The sequence below is a fragment of the Eutrigla gurnardus genome (assembly GCF_963514095.1).
Source record: "Eutrigla gurnardus genome assembly, chromosome: 12".
NCBI lineage: Eukaryota > Metazoa > Chordata > Actinopteri > Perciformes > Triglidae > Eutrigla > Eutrigla gurnardus.
In genome coordinates, this window is record NC_139926.1 from 18,600,612 (window position 1) to 18,618,409 (window position 17,798).

At 42.4% G+C, this 17,798-nt stretch overlaps 1 protein-coding gene across 15 annotated transcripts in view; it reads right to left on the reverse strand.

Annotated features, from left to right (window-relative positions):
- Positions 1-1,055: 1,055 nt before the first annotated feature.
- mcf2lb (mcf.2 cell line derived transforming sequence-like b) overlaps positions 1,056-17,798 on the reverse strand; it is a 33,924-nt gene continuing 17,181 nt past the window's right edge. For 3 of the 15 annotated variants that reach the window (XM_084022845.1, XM_084022844.1, XM_084022842.1), the window contains exons 4-34: positions 14,834-14,924; positions 11,807-11,926; positions 11,534-11,650; positions 11,039-11,188; positions 10,820-10,944; positions 10,202-10,316; positions 9,990-10,109; positions 9,292-9,483; positions 8,995-9,186; positions 8,477-8,636; positions 7,708-7,769; positions 7,533-7,618; positions 7,327-7,393; positions 7,131-7,246; positions 6,958-7,027; positions 6,770-6,862; positions 6,587-6,679; positions 6,374-6,499; positions 5,809-6,030; positions 5,623-5,715; positions 5,155-5,233; positions 4,923-5,022; positions 4,719-4,825; positions 4,382-4,474; positions 3,878-3,940; positions 3,334-3,399; positions 3,095-3,172; positions 2,595-2,704; positions 2,340-2,452; positions 2,151-2,254; positions 1,056-2,052 (exon numbers count right to left, since the gene is read on the reverse strand). In XM_084022845.1, coding sequence (XP_083878971.1) covers positions 1,973-2,052; positions 2,151-2,254; positions 2,340-2,452; positions 2,595-2,704; positions 3,095-3,172; positions 3,334-3,399; positions 3,878-3,940; positions 4,382-4,474; positions 4,719-4,825; positions 4,923-5,022; positions 5,155-5,233; positions 5,623-5,715; positions 5,809-6,030; positions 6,374-6,499; positions 6,587-6,679; positions 6,770-6,862; positions 6,958-7,027; positions 7,131-7,246; positions 7,327-7,393; positions 7,533-7,618; positions 7,708-7,769; positions 8,477-8,636; positions 8,995-9,186; positions 9,292-9,483; positions 9,990-10,109; positions 10,202-10,316; positions 10,820-10,944; positions 11,039-11,188; positions 11,534-11,650; positions 11,807-11,926; positions 14,834-14,924 — 3,403 coding nt within the window. In that variant the 3' untranslated portion in view covers positions 1,056-1,972. The remainder of the gene's footprint in view (positions 2,053-2,150; positions 2,255-2,339; positions 2,453-2,594; positions 2,705-3,094; positions 3,173-3,333; positions 3,400-3,877; positions 3,941-4,381; positions 4,475-4,718; positions 4,826-4,922; positions 5,023-5,154; positions 5,234-5,622; positions 5,716-5,808; positions 6,031-6,373; positions 6,500-6,586; positions 6,680-6,769; positions 6,863-6,957; positions 7,028-7,130; positions 7,247-7,326; positions 7,394-7,532; positions 7,619-7,707; positions 7,770-8,476; positions 8,637-8,994; positions 9,187-9,291; positions 9,484-9,989; positions 10,110-10,201; positions 10,317-10,819; positions 10,945-11,038; positions 11,189-11,533; positions 11,651-11,806; positions 11,927-14,833; positions 14,925-17,798) is intronic. The other 12 variants (XM_084022846.1, XM_084022847.1, XM_084022848.1 and 9 more) reach the window with 10 other exon arrangements.

The following is a 17,798-nucleotide window of genomic DNA, read 5'->3' on the forward strand; positions in this document are numbered from 1 at the left end:
ATTTCCCCCCGTAAAGCAAACAGAATTGTAGCCAGGATTTTAGTTTAATACTGAGGTTATGACAGATTAGGCTAGCCATCAACTACAAAATATTTAAAGGAACAATCACATTTAATAAAAACATTTATTTAAAGCATTTAACTATTCAATTAGTTAAAAAAAATATGTACAATACTGTAAGTGAGATTGCAGAATTTCACCCTCCACGTTATTATGCTCTCAAAATCTTATATTACACATTAGTGTCTTATTTTTTATTGTAACATAAACATGATCATGTGTTGTTATTTGTTTGTATTGTAAACTGTCATAACGTGTTTTCTAACACGAATATATTTTTATTAAAGTAGTTTTTCTTCCACGGAAAGCTTTATGTCGAGAGTTTCTATTCTATTCTGTTGTTGGTTTGGCCTGGTTTTATTGATATGATATGGATTTTTAAAATGTTTTTCTAGCAACTGGAGCTCCAAAACTCATAATTCAGTTTCACCTGTTAATATACATCTATGCCTACCGTATGTAAAAATATTAAAAGAGGTAACAATACTTTTTTTTTTTTTTTTACAGCAATGTATTTCGGCGGATTTATGTCAAACTTGGCAACCTATTTGGACAGTTTCACTTTCATTTCTGGTCCCAATGAGTTTTACCCACAAGCCATCTGTCTACCTCTGTGTACCCACAACTGCTCCAGATGTTTAGAAATGCTCAATTTACGAAAAGTATACAGGTATAATTAAGGGAAGTATTAAAAGTAAACATACTCAATGGGGAAATATGGCCTCTGTGAATATTATACTATAAAATATTCAGAAATTAATTATTACTCATGCATTAACATGAAAGCATGATTGAAGTTTGAGGTGGCAGTCATTTAAGTATTTTGTACAGAACTCAATTAATTGATGGTTTGTTTTCTAGAAATACTGAAATAGTGAAAGATCTCTGCATTTAAAGTGACTGAAAGAAGTCCAATTTTTTAGCAATTATACATTTTTGTCAATCTACTTATAATCTTTCATCTAAAAGACAAAGAGGAAAGAAGAGACAATGACTGCATTATCACAAGTCGTTTATGTAAAAAAAAAAACAAGTCACAATGTAGTGACATCACCATACTTAATGTACAATATATAGCATCTCAAATACAGACGGATATTAATGAACAATATCTACATTCAGAACATGATCCCTCCATGGGGAATAAGTTAGCGCTATACAATGATCTCTTGATTATTCACACGGAGGAAGATTTTTAAACTGTAGCGTACATGAAAAACTCACAGAGTTAGACCGAGAGGCCGTCACGGACCCCAAAAGACAAGAAGCTCTTACACAAAGTCTGGGGGAGCTGGTGGCAGGACGGGTTGCTAATGACAACGGAGAGACAAATGAGAGACTAAACATATGTGGGTGTTTTCCGTTTCTTACGAATAAATAAAAACCTGTAAAGAGCAAAGCAGTTGATGGGACTCCGGGAAAACATTCAAGCTCAACAAGCTGTACAGTCATCTCTCTCCCTGCGTTTTATTTACAGTAACAGTGGAATTATAAATCCCTGCCTGGGTATATTAGTGCAGATGAACACAAAGAAAGCTGTCATCCACGAGTAATCCCTAATCTGTCTCCACTTTTAATGTGAACACAAATAGATGCATTAACTGAGATCAGTCCAGCTGGCCCATTCATACATCCATGACATTATAAACACAAAAAATATGTACGGACAAGTGTATGACTAGCGGTTAACTGTCTGTGGTGTATTTATACATCCAGTATCAATCAAGTCTATGACATGTGCACATGTAGAACATATTACCATAATAACTGCTGCATGAAATAAAAGATAGAGCCTTCTGTGGAAAGCTGACAAAGTTGTTAAGAGTACCGATGTTAGCAATACAGCACAGACAGCCACGTGATGCTAGCATTCGGGAGGGCAGTTTGGTGACGGTGAAAAGTGCTGACGAGTTCAGGATTTGATGTCAGAGAAGCTGGTGTAGGTCTCACTGCAGCTGGATGATGTGCTGAGGTTTCCCGAGCCGCTGCCTTCTGGTAGAAACGCATGCACACACACATTGAGGGTTGACGTTAGAGGTCGTTCTCTTGCTTAACAACTATCTGTTGATCTATTGTGTTTGTTTGAATACCCGAGCTGGTGAGAGACTGGCAAGACTTGGACTTCCTGATAAGCGTGCTGAGATTAGCGGCTGCGATCCAGCCTTCCTTAGAGCTGCTCAGGTTACGTACGAACCTGCACAAACACACACACATTCACTATTATAGCAGCTATAACATCCACTTTAATTCTGTTGGCAGCGGTAAGGCTGTGTACTCACCACTGTCCGTCATCCCCCTCCTTCACCAGCTGCACCAGGTCTCCACTCTTCACCGAGAGCTCCCGAGCGTCGCCCTTCTCATAGTCGGCCCTCACTTTATATTTACCGGCGGACTGTTTGAGGTTCACATAAGGAAACAGAAGAGTTTACATACTAAAATGAGACAATGAACAGTAACATGTTTGATGCTTGTGCTGCTGATGAAAACAAGTACAGGCTTGGTTGACATGTGGTCCGTCACACACAGTGACTCACCAGCTTCTCGCCGTTGTCGTCCTCTGGGTCGGAGTTAAGAGGATCTTCTGCACTGGAATAGCCGTCATGCTCCTCTGAGGCATCCAGCGACAGGGAGGCTTTGTTCCAGCCTGAAGGGAGGAGGAGGAGGAGGAGAAACAGGTGTTTAGTTTACAGCTGTATTCATCCTCAGCTGTCGAACATGCAGGTGACCGGCAGCGAGTGAGATCTACAGGTGCGAGGAGAGTAAGAGTGAGAGGAAACACCACAAAAAGCTCTTTTGGACAGAGAATCCCAGGAATGATACAAACGGCTCCAAAACGATCCCCCAAAAAACTCAAAGACTAGGGAGATGGGCATGCACGTCCATATCTTACACTCTGACCCAAACAAAAGGGAAAGTGGCAGGTAGAAATGTCTCCTCATCAGTGTGTATTTCTATGATTTTTTGTGTGGGACGGCGAAGCAAAAACTGAGAAGGAAAGGGTTTGTAGTGAAACAATGGGCCCAACACAGTGTACCTCTCAACTTTGTCTGTAAGAGACTAGGGGTGCTGAGCCACCTGACCCTGCTCAGGTGGAGGGGTGGAGGACCTGCATCTGAGGGACACCAGGCAATAGAAACACAGCTCGTCACTCACCCTGCAGCAGCTACAACCAATGAAACTCATCACAGTCAGAGCCTCGGGCTGTGCTCAGGCTTCACGGAAGAACACGTAAACCTCGGGGGAGAGTACACACATATTCAACAAACTAACTACCTTTGAAGCCGAATGGCGTAGGATCACTTTGGCGTTTCGTCTTTTGATCGGGGCTCGTGGGAGATCCTGCACAAATGGAGGGACAGGGATGGTCGTTGAGACAGGGAAAAAACTCAAATATTGACATTCAAAAAGTCTCATATGGTTAAATGTTCATCTGACACAACGACACAGGGTAAACTAACAGCTGGATCACAAAGGTTGAGAAACGATAACACAGAGCAGGAAAACCAATTCTAACAAAGAGAGCAGCTCAGTGTTGTGATGCTTTTTGAAATGAAGCCGCTACCATAAAAGACTTCCGGTAACAAAGGCATTTCTCAGAAGACATTTGAACACGTTAGAGGAGGAAAAGCACAGGTGTAAATAATATAAATCACTGAGGCTTCTGTTTCATGGTTTGCTGTCACGCTGGGGAACTCGAATAAAACAGAGACATTGTCAAGGTTACTAGTAAAACCTGTGCTTTTCCTGCTTCACAAGTCAAAGCTATGAAAAAGGCAATTTTTACGGATTAACACCAGGGTCTAGATGTGTGTTATACCTGGTGACAGGAAGATCATCATGGAGGGTAATGTAAAACTTTTATCATCAGTAGTTGAGAGCTCTGTGAAGGGAAGCATGCAGTATTTGACCTACTGAGCAAAACGTCTTGAAGTACATTACATTATTACATTATTTATTTTGTCCCTCAGACTCTTAGGTTGCTTGGCTCAAGTTAGATGAGAAGATCGATCCCACTTATTGTGTCTGTACTGTTAAAATTAAGCTACTGCTGGCAGCCGTTTAGCTTAGCTTAGCATAAAGACTCGAATCAGGAGGAAACAGCTCCCCTGGCTCTTTCAAAAGTTAAAATATGTGGTAATAATACCACATACCAGCACAGTTTAAAGTGATAACTTCATGGGGAGGTATATTAGAGGTACTAATTGTAAAGAATAAGAAAATTCTTTGACTTTGATCAACTAGAGAAATTAACTTTTTTCCCCATTTCACAAATGCAGAGGATGATGTTGGATATGAAATTGACTTCATGGCCTGCAGTTACCTTTCTGGGCTTTGAGGTTACTGAAGCCCTGTAAAGTAAAGCGCTTTTTAGCCACAGCAGCTCTGTCTGAGGTAGGGCTTGTCACGGCCTCATCTGACCCAGAGTATGAGACCGAGGCAGACAAAAAGAGGGGAAGAAGAGGGGAAAGTTAAGCAAGTATAGAGGGGGAATAAAGTGGGAAGAAGTTATACGATTTAATGGAAAAGACAGAAGGTAAGAAATGGGTTAAAACAGTTATAATACACATGCATTATATGCTAGAGGCACATTTGTTATGAATATAAATAAATAAAGGTTTCATCTGTTTCACTGGATGTCTACTAGTCCTCTGACTCACCTTTTGCTGTTGGCTTTGGTGAAGAAGAGGAGTTGGCATCAGGGCTGCTGGGCTCAGCCTTCTTCTCCTCTCCCCTCTTCAAGCTCTTCTGACCGGTCTTAAACGGACTAAAACAAAAAGTACCCGATTATCGCTAAGTTTAAAAGGCTGCTGACAAATTCTCATTTAGTTGTGAGAGAGAATGAAATGATGTGGCAGACATACCTGAGGCTGACTGTTCCACTGGGCACGGGAGGGAACTGGAAAACCTGATCTGGTGCCCTCTGCTGGCTGGCTTTGGAAACACAGAGAGGGAAAACGACCCCTTCAAAATACCCATGAGGGAACATTTTCAAAAGATTTTTCGTTTCATAATCATTACTGACAACAATTGTTTAGCTTCTGGTTCAGTGTGAACATTCAATTTAATATGCATTATAGTACATTCTCTCTGTACCTCTGCACGCTTCCAGCTGGGTTGTCAGAACCTTCCGGATCTCCTTCACCCAAGTGGTTTTTACTTCAGCTGTTGGTGCCTGAAACAGGAAGGTTAATAAATATGAAAAAGCCCAGAGTAAACTGTATTATTCTTAACAGTTACCTGGAGGTAGACGTCCATATGATTCTTCTTCATTAAAGTACATTGTACTTCAAGAATAAGCCATTTTTCTTTTAAATTGTGAACAAATTGGACAAAAGAAGACTAAAACCAGCAATGTGTTAGTCCGTTTCTCAAAATGTTTATTTTTTCAAAAGGTTCAGTAAATAGCTGGCCACTCCAAATGTGCTGTTGTAACAAAAAACATTTGTAAAACAAATGCAAATAAGGCTTTGGCTACAAAGTAGCATTTATTAGTCGGTTACATTTCATGGATTTTATTCACAGTTAGAAAAGAATCGACAGCATCAACATGTGTTAACGTACCTGAACAATATAGACCTCTTCTCTCGAGTTGCACCAGATTTCAAATTTCTTATTGTCTCCCTTTGCATTCTCCGTAATGCCGACGGCACTCATCTATTAAAAAAGACGACGCAAAAGATTTCATGAATACAAATAAATGGCAGAATAAGGAACAAATGCAGGTCTTGTAACCGTAGAGGTGCTCACATTCAGAGACTGTTTGAAGCTGTATGAAGGAGCTTTCTCGTAGCCTTCCCCGTTCTCCTCCCTCCTCTTGCAGAAGAGCAGGGCCTTCTCGTGGAGGAAGAGGTGCCTCTGCATGGGCTTGAAGCGGGCCAGGTCCTTAACCTTGGCGTGACCTTTCTTGTGCTCCGTCCACACGCTGAATGACCCCTGCATCAGCAGCTTACCGAGCTCAGTCATGTTACCCTGAGAAAAGAAAGAGGTAAAGATGGTGTATGATGAAGACAACTGAGCGCACAGTACTTTTTATTTAAACAATTACATTTCTGTTCCATTCAATCTGTCTAGTCTATGTATATCAGGTGACAGGCATTGTGACCTGCAGTGAGCCAGTAACCTGTAAAGGCACTGTAAAGATTCAGAGGACAGATGCAAATTTTTAAAATGCACTACGGAAATCACTGCTGTTTTTGTGTGTCATGTGTTTTTTGTGTGTAACAAATAGACTTCAACTCCACAATGACATTAAATGATCCTTTTAATAGTCTGTTGTGTGATTGATAAGACAGCTTCCTGTTTGATGTTTCACCTCGTATCCTGTAATAGCAATGAGGTGCATGGAGTCATTGACAGCCTTGAGGATGCCTAAGATGGAGGTCAGGGCCTCCTGTAGGTCACCAGCTCCCTCACAGCTCTTGCTGTACTTCAGCATTTCCTGTGGTGATGAAACACAATAAAAAATCAAGCTCAGCGATGACTGAATATCATAAGTCCTATCATAAGATAACGGATGGTATCAAACCTTCAGTAGCAGCTGATATTTGGTAATCCTCTGAACAGGCTTCAGCAGGTAGGAGTCTAACCCCAGTTTATGCTCCAGCTTCTTCTGACACTCCTGGTGGAAATACAATAATAATAAAAAAAAAAGAATTGTGTCAAATAAAACAAACAAACAAATATTTACTTAAGTCTTGCCGGGGCTCACCTGGAAGAAGGCGCAGTCTGAGCACTGCCTCCAAAGGCTTTCAGAGCGAGGCTTGTTGTGACAGTACTTCTCATAAATCTGCAGGTCTGTCATCTAGAGGAGCAGAGAAAACGATTCGTATTCAAGAAGCCTCTTCATCGGAACAGTTGGATTCACACGTGTGTGCTGAAAAATCTGGATTTATTCACCCTCTCGAGGAAACACCTTCCAACCAACTCGGGGCAGTCGGTGTATTGCTCCAACTCCCTCAGAAACGTCCTGGAAATACCAAAATCATGTTAAAGGGAGAAATACGATGCTGATTTTTGACAGATAACACCATGTCAGTATCATGAATGACAGGCAGATGGCGCTCCTTCACCTCTTGTGGAAGTGGTAGATTTCTGGCATGTTGCCAAACAGAATCTCCTTCTTGTTCTGCAAAGGAGTCGGGATGAGGTGAGTCATCGCTGCATTGTCCATCTCCGAGGCATATCCCTGCAACACAAAATGAATATTAATTTCTAGAGACAAGTGAAAGACGGACACCGTAAACACTTTGTCGAGTGAATAAACACCTGGAGAACACAGAGCAGCTCTTCCACGTAGGCCCTCTCAGTTTCCAGCAGCTCGTTCATCACGTGCCTGCAGACGAGGAGAGAATAATGACAGAAGGCAAACATGATATATGCACAGGTCTGTAGATAACGAGGTGACCGTTTTCACATCGTCCATCTGCTGTGTGATTTGATTACAGATGAAAGAGCAACGGATGATCCCTCACCTCCTGAGCACCGCCAGGTTCTCCTCCTCCTCCGACAGAGAGGCGTGTCTGCTGTTACCGTCGACGTTCTGCAGTTGGCCGTTTCCCTGGGTTAAAAAAACAAACAAAAAACCATTGGGTTCCCATGATAAGCAACAGGCACCATGTAGACAAACTGAATCATGACGATACTCACGTTCTCACGATTGTTCTCAGAGTCTGCCTCCGAGCACTTCTTCTCCTGCTGTGCTCTGTGTGCTGTGGACATGGATCACAACAGTCAGAATAAAGGATAAAGAATAAACTGACTTCAGTAGATTCCCTGTGGACGTTGGTTTTGGTTGGTCGTTAGTCCACCATAATATTTGAGGCATTAACTTTTCTCAAAGTTTTTGAATACCATATATTTTAGCACTTTTGGTTCAATCTGAAGTATTGTAATTTCAAATTCATTGTGAATACACCAGAATTGGAACATATGAGTGAGGATCAGGTATAAGTGAATTAAGAAAATTAAGGATTTTTCATTTCTTGCAAGAGGATTCTGGTATTTATTGCTGTATTGATGATATATCTGGGGGTACTTCTCACAGGAGGAAAATACTGCAATACAAGTCCTCATGAATGAGTTGTGATATAGACCAAAAGTGAACAGTGTATACTTAGGCTGCCAAGAAGTCACACACATTTCCAGACTCACAAGTACATTTAACCTAACTTTCTGGGGTTATTTATGTCTTCAATTAACATTTTTAAAAATGCACCTTTTATGTTGTTTGACAGGTAAGGTACAGTACAGACATCCATATTATCCATCCACTCAATTAAGTGTTCAAAAATAGAATCTGATGTACCTTTAAGTGCTATTGATAATGTGAAAAGCATTACGGTGTACAAAGAGTATAACAGCCTTTAAAAGGCTCTGCATCGTGTGAAATAAAGGTCCTAACTGCGTGGAGACTGACCAGGCGAGCTGAGGGGGGATTTGATGAAGGCTTCGGGTCTCGGGGCTACCGGCTGCACCGGCCTGGTCTGCTTGGCTGCTAGCTTCTTCAGGCTGGCGCTCCTCTTGTCAAACATCTCCTGCATGGACGCCTGCTTCTGGAAAACCTTCTCCACTTGGTCCTGATGCACACGAAGTTATCAGACGTGTCAATATGGGACATGTGCTGCTTCAGTTATTTATTGTCAGCATATCATTTGGAATAAATATGTTAAGTCTATTACCTCATCTCAATTATGAGACATAAAACAAACAAACAAACTTACATCAGACTGCTTTTTAAAAGGTTTCTAATAATGATATATAGATTATTCAAATCATCTTATTGTATTTGTTCTTTTTAGAAATGTGTTAAATGATCACGGTCAACTTCCATCCATCCATCGTCTACCGCTTATCCTGTATTCAGGGTCATAACTTGATCGATGCAAATTGTGACACGACGTTTACCAATTATTATTCTTTGTTTGGTGGTCTTACTCTGAACTGCTGGTTGAGCACGGCCTCATATTCTCCCCAGATGGCACTGAGGTCCGTCAGTTGGTTCTGGCCAGCGTTGTCCAGGTAACGCTCCAGCTCCTTCAGGGCTAACTCCGCCCCCTCGTGTGATTGACACTTGTCCACTGGCTGAGACGCCAGCATGTAGATACCATCGTCCACCCATTTAGAAGCCTGAGGAGGACAGCAGAGCAGGAAGAATCAGTGAAATGAACAACAACAACAATAAAAGACAGAAAGAGTAACTACGGTGGGAGTGCGTTGGTGTTGTCGTCTTACCCGCTCCAAACTGCGGTGCAGCTCCATGGCTTTGAGGAGGTGGTCCTTCTTGGCCCTCAGGACGCTGCTCACATTCTCACTGATTGCTCTGAGCTCGCTGCATTTGGGCTGAATGGAGTCCTCAGCATAGTGGGAGTTCTGGATCAGTTCGTCACCATCACGGGCCAATGACAAGGCTCTGTCCAGCACCTCCTGTGGACCGGTGTGGAGTCAACTGTTCATACCTGAGCCTCAATTCTATAAACTGTTTGTTTTTACATATTTTCCAATGGTTGTGATTTGTTTTTTTTAGTCATAACCTATTTGATATAAAACTGTCCAACAGCTGTAATATTCCCAGGAGACAGGATTGAAGTACTACACCAAAATCAATCATGGCCAATCAGCATGACTGAGATCTTAAAGCAGATCTGGATCCAGATTTCTTGTTAAATTAAGATGATTGTGCAATATTGGCACTACAAACTGTCTGGTGTTCTTAATTTCAATGAAACTATGCTCAGTCAGACCTCTTTTAAGGGAGTACAATGTAGATACTATCATATATATTGATATGATTAGAATAATCACATTATTAAGGCTCACTGAAGTCTGTTTTATCCCACCGACAACAAACCCACATTATAAAAAGATATTGTTCATCTATTCATGCCGTGGCTAAACAAAGCTTTACTTGTGAGGTCTTGGGTATTACTTACACAGACTCTCTCCTCGTAGGTGGTGAGTTCACAGAAGATATGGTCAGCGTGGGCCGGGCTGATCCCCACCTCAGAGAAGGTTGCAAGTTTCTCAGACACCTGATCCAGCAGAACCCTCACCTGCAACAGAAACACCACAGCGGTGTTTAAAAAGGGATCACGTGGTTTCTGTTGGATTCCACGGACGACGTCGCCCAAGCCAACAGGCTCACCTCTCTGTAGTTGTGCTCAAAGTGCCGCAGTTGGAGACACTGCTCCAGTTTGGTTTGATGCCTCACCCAGAACTCATCGAAAGCCCTTTCTGTCTCGTCCAGCTGAGACAGCAGTCTAGAAGAAGAGCGGAGAAAGAGATGGAAGATGTGGAGAGGGATTTAAAAAAAAGAATATCAGGCAGTAGGATAGATCCAGTGAGGTTACTGACTGAGGCTTTTTGGATATCTTTTCTGTGTGCGTGAATGTTATGTAGAGCTAATGCCTGTTGACATGGGATTCAGTGCACTCAGCGCTCCTTAAAATACCGCGCTGGCTGACCTCAAAGCTCACTGCCGTGCCAACTTTTATTCAAACTAAACTGACGGCAGAGCGGAGACAGCTGAGGAGAATTCACCTGTCATCAACAACAACAAACAACATAAAGGTCTAATGGTTTTAACCTTTTACATGGATAAGGGAAATCAAGAGATGTTATATGCTGATGTATAACGGTTGGAAACCTGAGATTTCTGTGAGAAATGTTAAAACCAGATGTGTTCATGTTTCTCTTCCATCTGTTAAGTCTTCATTGATCTTAGTAGCCGTCCTGCAGCTATAACAGCTCTAATGGTTCTAACCGTTGCACTGTCGCCAGGTTCTCCAGCTCGTCCTGGTTCATGTTGTGGTCGGGGTCTCGCACCACAGGCTCATTGATGCTCTCCAGCAGCCTGCCGCCCTGACCCAGAGCCACCAGCAGGTCCTCCTACAGACAGACAGATAGAGAGACGGGATGGAAATACATCATAATACTCCTACCTGGTAGGCTTAGACTTATAAATAATGTATGTGTATGTTACCTTCATTTTCTCTTTCTTGTTGGTGTGTGTGCTCAGCAGGACGGTTGTGGCCTGGATTTCATTGGGGAGTTCGGTTTCAGCCAGTTCAGTCCCAAACGACTGCAGGGTCTGGGCTGTTTTCTTCACCATTAAGGCGAAGCCTTCAATAGCCTGATGCATGCAAGACACAGCAAAGAGCATTTTTACCGGCTGCATTTTGCTGACTTTTAACACTTATAATGAAAGCTTTCATCCATGTTTTGATGATGTCATTACCATTTATTAAATTTCATTATACTATGTTGACATATAAGCAAAACACACTCCGACCTTCGTCTCAAATGAAACCTATAATTCTCGCTGTCTCACGTTTTATTTTATTCTCATCTGTCTTTACCTTTTACACACTTTTACTGTATGTTTTGATTCATCTCACTCATAAAGTGCCTTGTAATGAGTGTGACAGTGTTATGTTGTCCATGCTGACCACTAAAGTGGTGTAAACGGTGTACATACAGTGCGGTGAGAGATCCACTTCTCATGGCAGTACTCCTGCGATCCTCCAAGTTCCTGTGTGAGCTGGGAGCGGTCGATGTAGGAGTGCAGCTCAGTTACTGAGCTCAGCATGATCACCTGAAACAGAAACGCCTGAAACTCTTACAAACATTCCCCTTGATGATTATTATATTAACTGGCATTTTTATGGGCATTCTGTTTAAATATTATTTCTTATTCAAGTCAGTGATTTTTATTCTTTTCCCCCCAGAAATAAGAGGGGACTGCACGTACCGGCACCTTCATCTTGAACTCGTCCTTGTTGAATTTGAAGAGGAAGTCCGAGAGCGCACGCTGTAAGAGGGTGGTGGGCCTCAGAACCAGAACCAGCTGCAGGTTCCCTGGGAAGGAGCCCTGAGATGATAGATGAAGACTGTCACTTACGCAACGGAGCAGACAGGATCCTCCTCCGCCCTGAGTCCATTATACATCCATCACACTTCAGCGGGACATGTTCTGTTCTTTCTGCTGACAGCCTGCACTTCCTTTATATTATTCCCTGCCTCCACGTAGAAAGTCTCACTCAAACATCTAAAGCGGGATGTTTCGACTGAGTCACTACAAACATACACATTCAGGGCTTTCTTTTCCCAGCTGGTATTGTTGACTTAATATAGAATGATGCACAACGAAACATAAAGCAGAGACACTCTAAGCAACAAAATGGTTTGCTGGATGCTTCCCGAACATAATCCTCATATTTATCATGCTGTGTAGCAACCAGACATTCAGCACGGCCGATAGAACCAATAACACGTGAATTAAAAAGCCATGATCGACACCGACGGACGATGTAAGTACGGCTGTGAAAGCAGTTGGATGATGATGAAGGGTGGACACTGATCTCCCCTCCGGAGGCAATGCAGTTGTTAATGCTGCTTTAATTAGCTAATGACCTAAACGGCTGCTTCGCCTGATTGGCTGCCCTTCCCGAGTGAGTTGGGGAATGCTGCTCTAAGCAAAAATGACAGTGAATACATTGTGAATAAAAACCACTTGGGACCTGCAGTCTTAATGGAATTAATAAATCAATTCAGTGTTTGTCCTTGTTGACCTGGTGAAACCAGGACGCGCACTGTGAAAATGGTCACTTACCATCTGGTTTTATATGCTCCCATTCAGAAAATAGCTATTGTATTCACTGCATGTAAGGTTAATTGTTTTGAAAATGGTGTAGAGCACAATCATAAACTGGATTCTTGAAGGATAAGTCTGGCAAGTGTCTATAAGCGGATCCTCATCAATTCTGTGTAGCCAACACCTGATATATCTGAATCGTGTGTGCCATATAGCTGTTTAAAAACGAATAAAAACACACTGTTCTTTCATTATGATGAACATGGGCACTGCAGTTTATTTTGAGTCAATCCCACAAATATCCGGTGCCATAAATCTTCACTAGTGAACCAAATTTGCAGCTGAAAATAGGCCAAAACTAACACCATTAAAGTCATATTTGCAAAAAATCTACTGTAGATTTCATCATCACTTTCTTAAATGATGAATTTATGTATTGATGATAAAAGATTTTGGTAAGAATATATGGGCTTCGTGCCACAGACAGGCCAGGGAAGTAACATGCACCAAAGAATTGTTTTTTTTGCAGTACTATAGTATATCACCAGCTTTACTATTTAAATGTATTAGGTTGCTTCTAAGCATTCAACCATGCTGCTTGGATATGCGGTCGCTGGCAGTCTTGGTCATGGTCTACTTGTTCTTTGTTCTTTGTCAAATCTCGGCTGAGAGAATAGACACACACACTGAGACACACACACTGAGACACACACACACACACACACACACACACACACACACACACACACACACACACACACACACACACACACACACAGTAGAGCCGGATAAATGACAAGAGTGGAGGTTTCCCTTTAGGGATGGACATTAACTCTGCAGACTTAATTGGGACCAGACTATAAAAAAACACTTTACGTCTGTCACCAGATCAAACTCAGCCCCGTGTTTCCTTGAAACACACTGACCCACATTCACATGTATGTGCAAGTTTACTGAAATACATAGATATACAAAAAGACAAAGGGAATCCCTCGACAGCATTCAATATTCTGGCTTATCAGAATACTGAATATACAGACACACACACCCTCGCAACATGTACACACTAACCGAATAACCACGCTGAGTGAATACATCACAGTGTGCACTGAACACAATGTGATTGAGCCCATGAACTCGTCTCCACCACCAATGTATATGGAAGCTTTAGCAGCTTGACAAGTGTCTGTTTTCATCACCATCCATTTAGCAGGCTGGTTGAATCATCCCAAACAGGACATTATTGCAGGGATGACTGAACGCCCCCTATTACCAGCCTGTCAGCCTGTTACAGTCCCCCTTGTGGGATTAATAAAGCCCGATTTAATTTGAGATGAGCGAGATGATGCGTGGTGATGCTCGTCTCTCATTCAGACATTTCACTTTTTCGTATCTCTCTCTCTCTTTGTGATTAATGAGTGACCTTTTGGGCTCCGTCCGACCCAAACGCTCCCGTTTCCTGTTTATCAACAACACAATGAATGACTTCTATTAGAGAATGAATGATGGCGCTGGTCAACCGCTCATACTTTTTACCCCAAAAAGCAATATACAGAGAGATTGTGTGATGATTAAAGTGATCCTCCCCCACACACGATGTATTATGGACGAGCCTGCCGGTGCTTCATCTCCTCTCTACACTGATCATGAATGAACAGATAGCATTTGGGCTCCCAGAGGAGAAGAACAACTGAAATGAGCTTTACTTCTGAGATTACTTCTGATGCTCTACCACTGCATTTTAGTCAGAAACAGAAATCTCACCACTAGTATCAGTTCTCAGTCTCACAACATTGTGTGATGAAGCATTTGGTAGCAATGAAAGTAATAGCAGTCCTTAAACCAGCCTGAATATTAGTGATGTGTAAATACAGTAGTTTAGTTGTTCCTCTATTGATGCAGAGATGAGAGATTTAAATGAATGTATAAACAAAGAACCCTTCTGTCTTTTTCTTTGGGCTTGGGATTGTGTATTTGTCCCTGTAGCTATGGAAACACATGGCAGGCCGTGATGGGATAAAGGATGAGCTTGGCTCATATCAACCCTAACAAACCCCCTCTCCCTATGGGTGAGGGTGCGAGGGCTTCTCATTTCAACAGTTGATTAAACGGGCTGCTTTTCTCCCCAAACAGACACAAAGACATTACCAACACAGACGGAAAGTGAGCGCATGGTCAACTTACTGCGATACGAAGCAGGGTCCCCTTGACGGCCGCCCATCGGTCTTGCCGGCGATCGATGACGAGGATAAAACCCACGCCGGTCGAAGACAAACTGGAACACACAAAGGGGAAACATGCTTAGCACAAATTAAACAGTGGTCAGGGCTTGATAAATGTTGAAAAGAGATCACGTTAACTTTTAACTCACGATGACCAAAATTATATCAAAGTCACACACTGCAGCGTCATGTGGATGGCTACTGGAAGAGTCTGTGCTACAAAGTAATGACTCCTAACAGACAGTACAAAAAGTACATTGCCCCGAGAAAACACAAGAGCACAAAGAGGAAACAACAGAAGGACGTAAAACACACATTTAATCTGTGCACAGTGAGGCGGTAGAGAACCTAAGTGCTTGTTCGCAGCTCGTTGTTTTGTTATGCGGCTCTTTATCTTCTCAGACAGCTGGTGCAGTCCATAAAAGGAGATGCTGTGAAGTACCTCCAGATTTCTTGGCCCCCAGTTCTCTCCCTGCGCCCCCCCCTACCCCTGCCGTCCTCTCTGGTCCCAGGAGAGAGGAGGGCTGTGTGGTTTACACACCACAATCAATGACAAGCGCATCTGCAGCGCACCAGCTCCCGGACTCCCCCGTGTACACGTGAAACCACGATGCACCTACAGCATAGGTGCACATGAGCACCTTTGGGTTGCGAGAACCTTTCATGCAGGAATATCACAGTAATCCTCAAGTATTTACTTTCCTGTCCATCAATCTGCAACTACTAACCACACAAACAGGGTGACAGCAGATTAAAAAAAGAAAAGCAGAAAAAAGAGCAGTCCACGGGACAAAAGAGCCAAAATAAAAACACAGGAGACAGGGCTGCGTCTCAGAGTTAGATCCCGGCGTGCTGTGCTGTTTGAAGGGGAGGGAGCCAAATGTTTGAGACCACCACAGCATCCAGACTGCCCCCTCTGCACCGCATCTATGGGCCATCCAATGAGACAGTGGGAGCTGCGGAGACCTGAGCCTATCACAGGATGACTGCAGTGTGATGAGCGGCTCTAGAAGCCAGTCAGCAGATCCTCAGAGATGTGGGGGCAGGGGACCGGCTCGGAGGAGGATGCCCCTGTAAGCATGAGGTTTTGATTTATTAGGAAGTGTTTATCTCCGTCTGACTCTCTACTTGTCTCAGGACATGTACATTCATGTTGGCACTTCTCATCCTTGTTTCAGGACTTCAGCTTGACCCCCTTTATCTTTTACAGTTCTCCTCCTCCATCATTGCCTGTTCTCAGCTCTGCACTCAGTCATCCGCAGAGTCTCTTACAGCCACTCGGGCTTTCAAAGCACAAACAGCTTTACACCTCAGCCGCAGAGGAGGAGGAGGAGGAGCAGCAGGAGGAGGAGAGCGGTGCGAGTGGACGAGAGCTTTTCTGCCTCTCAGACATTTGAGGCTGCTGGGATGAAAGAGTAGCTAAGACATAGCACCTGAGGTTGAAAAAAAAGAAAACCAGAAGAACATGACGTAACATGAAATAACTCTTTGCTGTCACTGCAAAAAGAAAATACCCCAAACTGTGTGTTGTTGTTTATCCACGTCTGACTCTCTAATTTGTCTCACTGTAACAGTAATTTAAATGAATGGTGGCACTTCTTGTGTCGCATTTGATTTTCAATAATGTATGCCAATATTTTCTTTTTTGGGGGGGGATCAAATTAGAATTTTGGAATTGATAAAAATGTAAATGAACACACAGGCCATTTAAATCATAACATATTAAATCATTACCATATTGTATTTTATATGTGAGACACCTGTTTAATTCAAATATTCATAGAAACTGCCTGGTGGTGTTGCTGCTGCACATGCATGAGTGTGGTAATAATAATTGGATTCCTCAGGACAAAGTGTTAACCTGTGAGTTGTGAAAAAGCTTTGCCTGACGGCGATGCAGTGATGAGGGAAATTTGCTGCATGAATGCATATGCAGACGTAGCGAGGCGCATACTGCTGCACCCTCCCCTTCCTCTGTCGTACTGAACAGAGCAGAGAGAGTGGCTGCTTATATCAGAGCACTGATTAATAAATTAAAAACAGATTAAGTGAGCCACTAGTGCAGAATGTGTTTCAATTCTGGGATAATATCGTAGAGCCAACTGTATCTTTTTAACATAAAACCAATCAGCCACACTAAATCCATGTGTGCATGCATTTGCAAAGCCAAGGAGGGATACAATCCGAGAAGGGAAAGATGGGAACACAAAGGACAGCTATCAACTCATTTCTGAGTGTCTACAGATGCAAAGCCTAAAGAAAATGAGTTATTATCCAGAAAACCTTGTGTCAAGATTGAAACAAATGCAATACTTAACACATTTTAGCTTGAATAAAAATACATATTTACAGTTAATGCAGAATATGATAACAAGCATGCATACGTATGGTATGACGACATCATAAGAAATTATGTCTGCCGTTAATATTGATCTGAAGGTATTGGTTTCAAACAAGCAGCTGCTGTTCAAGGGGACAATACACAGTTGTAGGACATATGCCCCGGGCTGGGGACCGTGTGTCCCCTGTCGGGACGTCGGCCCCTCATGTAGAGCTAGCCATCTGCCTCTGTATTCAGAGCGGCTTGAGGCTCAACCCTATGGATGAGGTCAGACCATGAAGGAGGTGAATATGGATGCGAAAAAGAACATTCTCATTGTGAAGTTATACAATACAGTTCATATACACATAATTGTGAAAAGTGAAATAATGACTGTAACCGTAACGGCAACTACACTTTATTATTTTGCTGCTGCCTATGCTCAGCTAGTTAACATTCAATTTATTTATTGTTTCGGTTGTGTGTGTTTTTATTCAAGTGCATTTTTTGTTAAACTAGATTGAGAGTCCATTTTATTTATTGTTTTTGGTTGTTTTATTTTGGATATTTTAAATGTTTTCCAGTTCTCATGTTAAATATTCTTTAG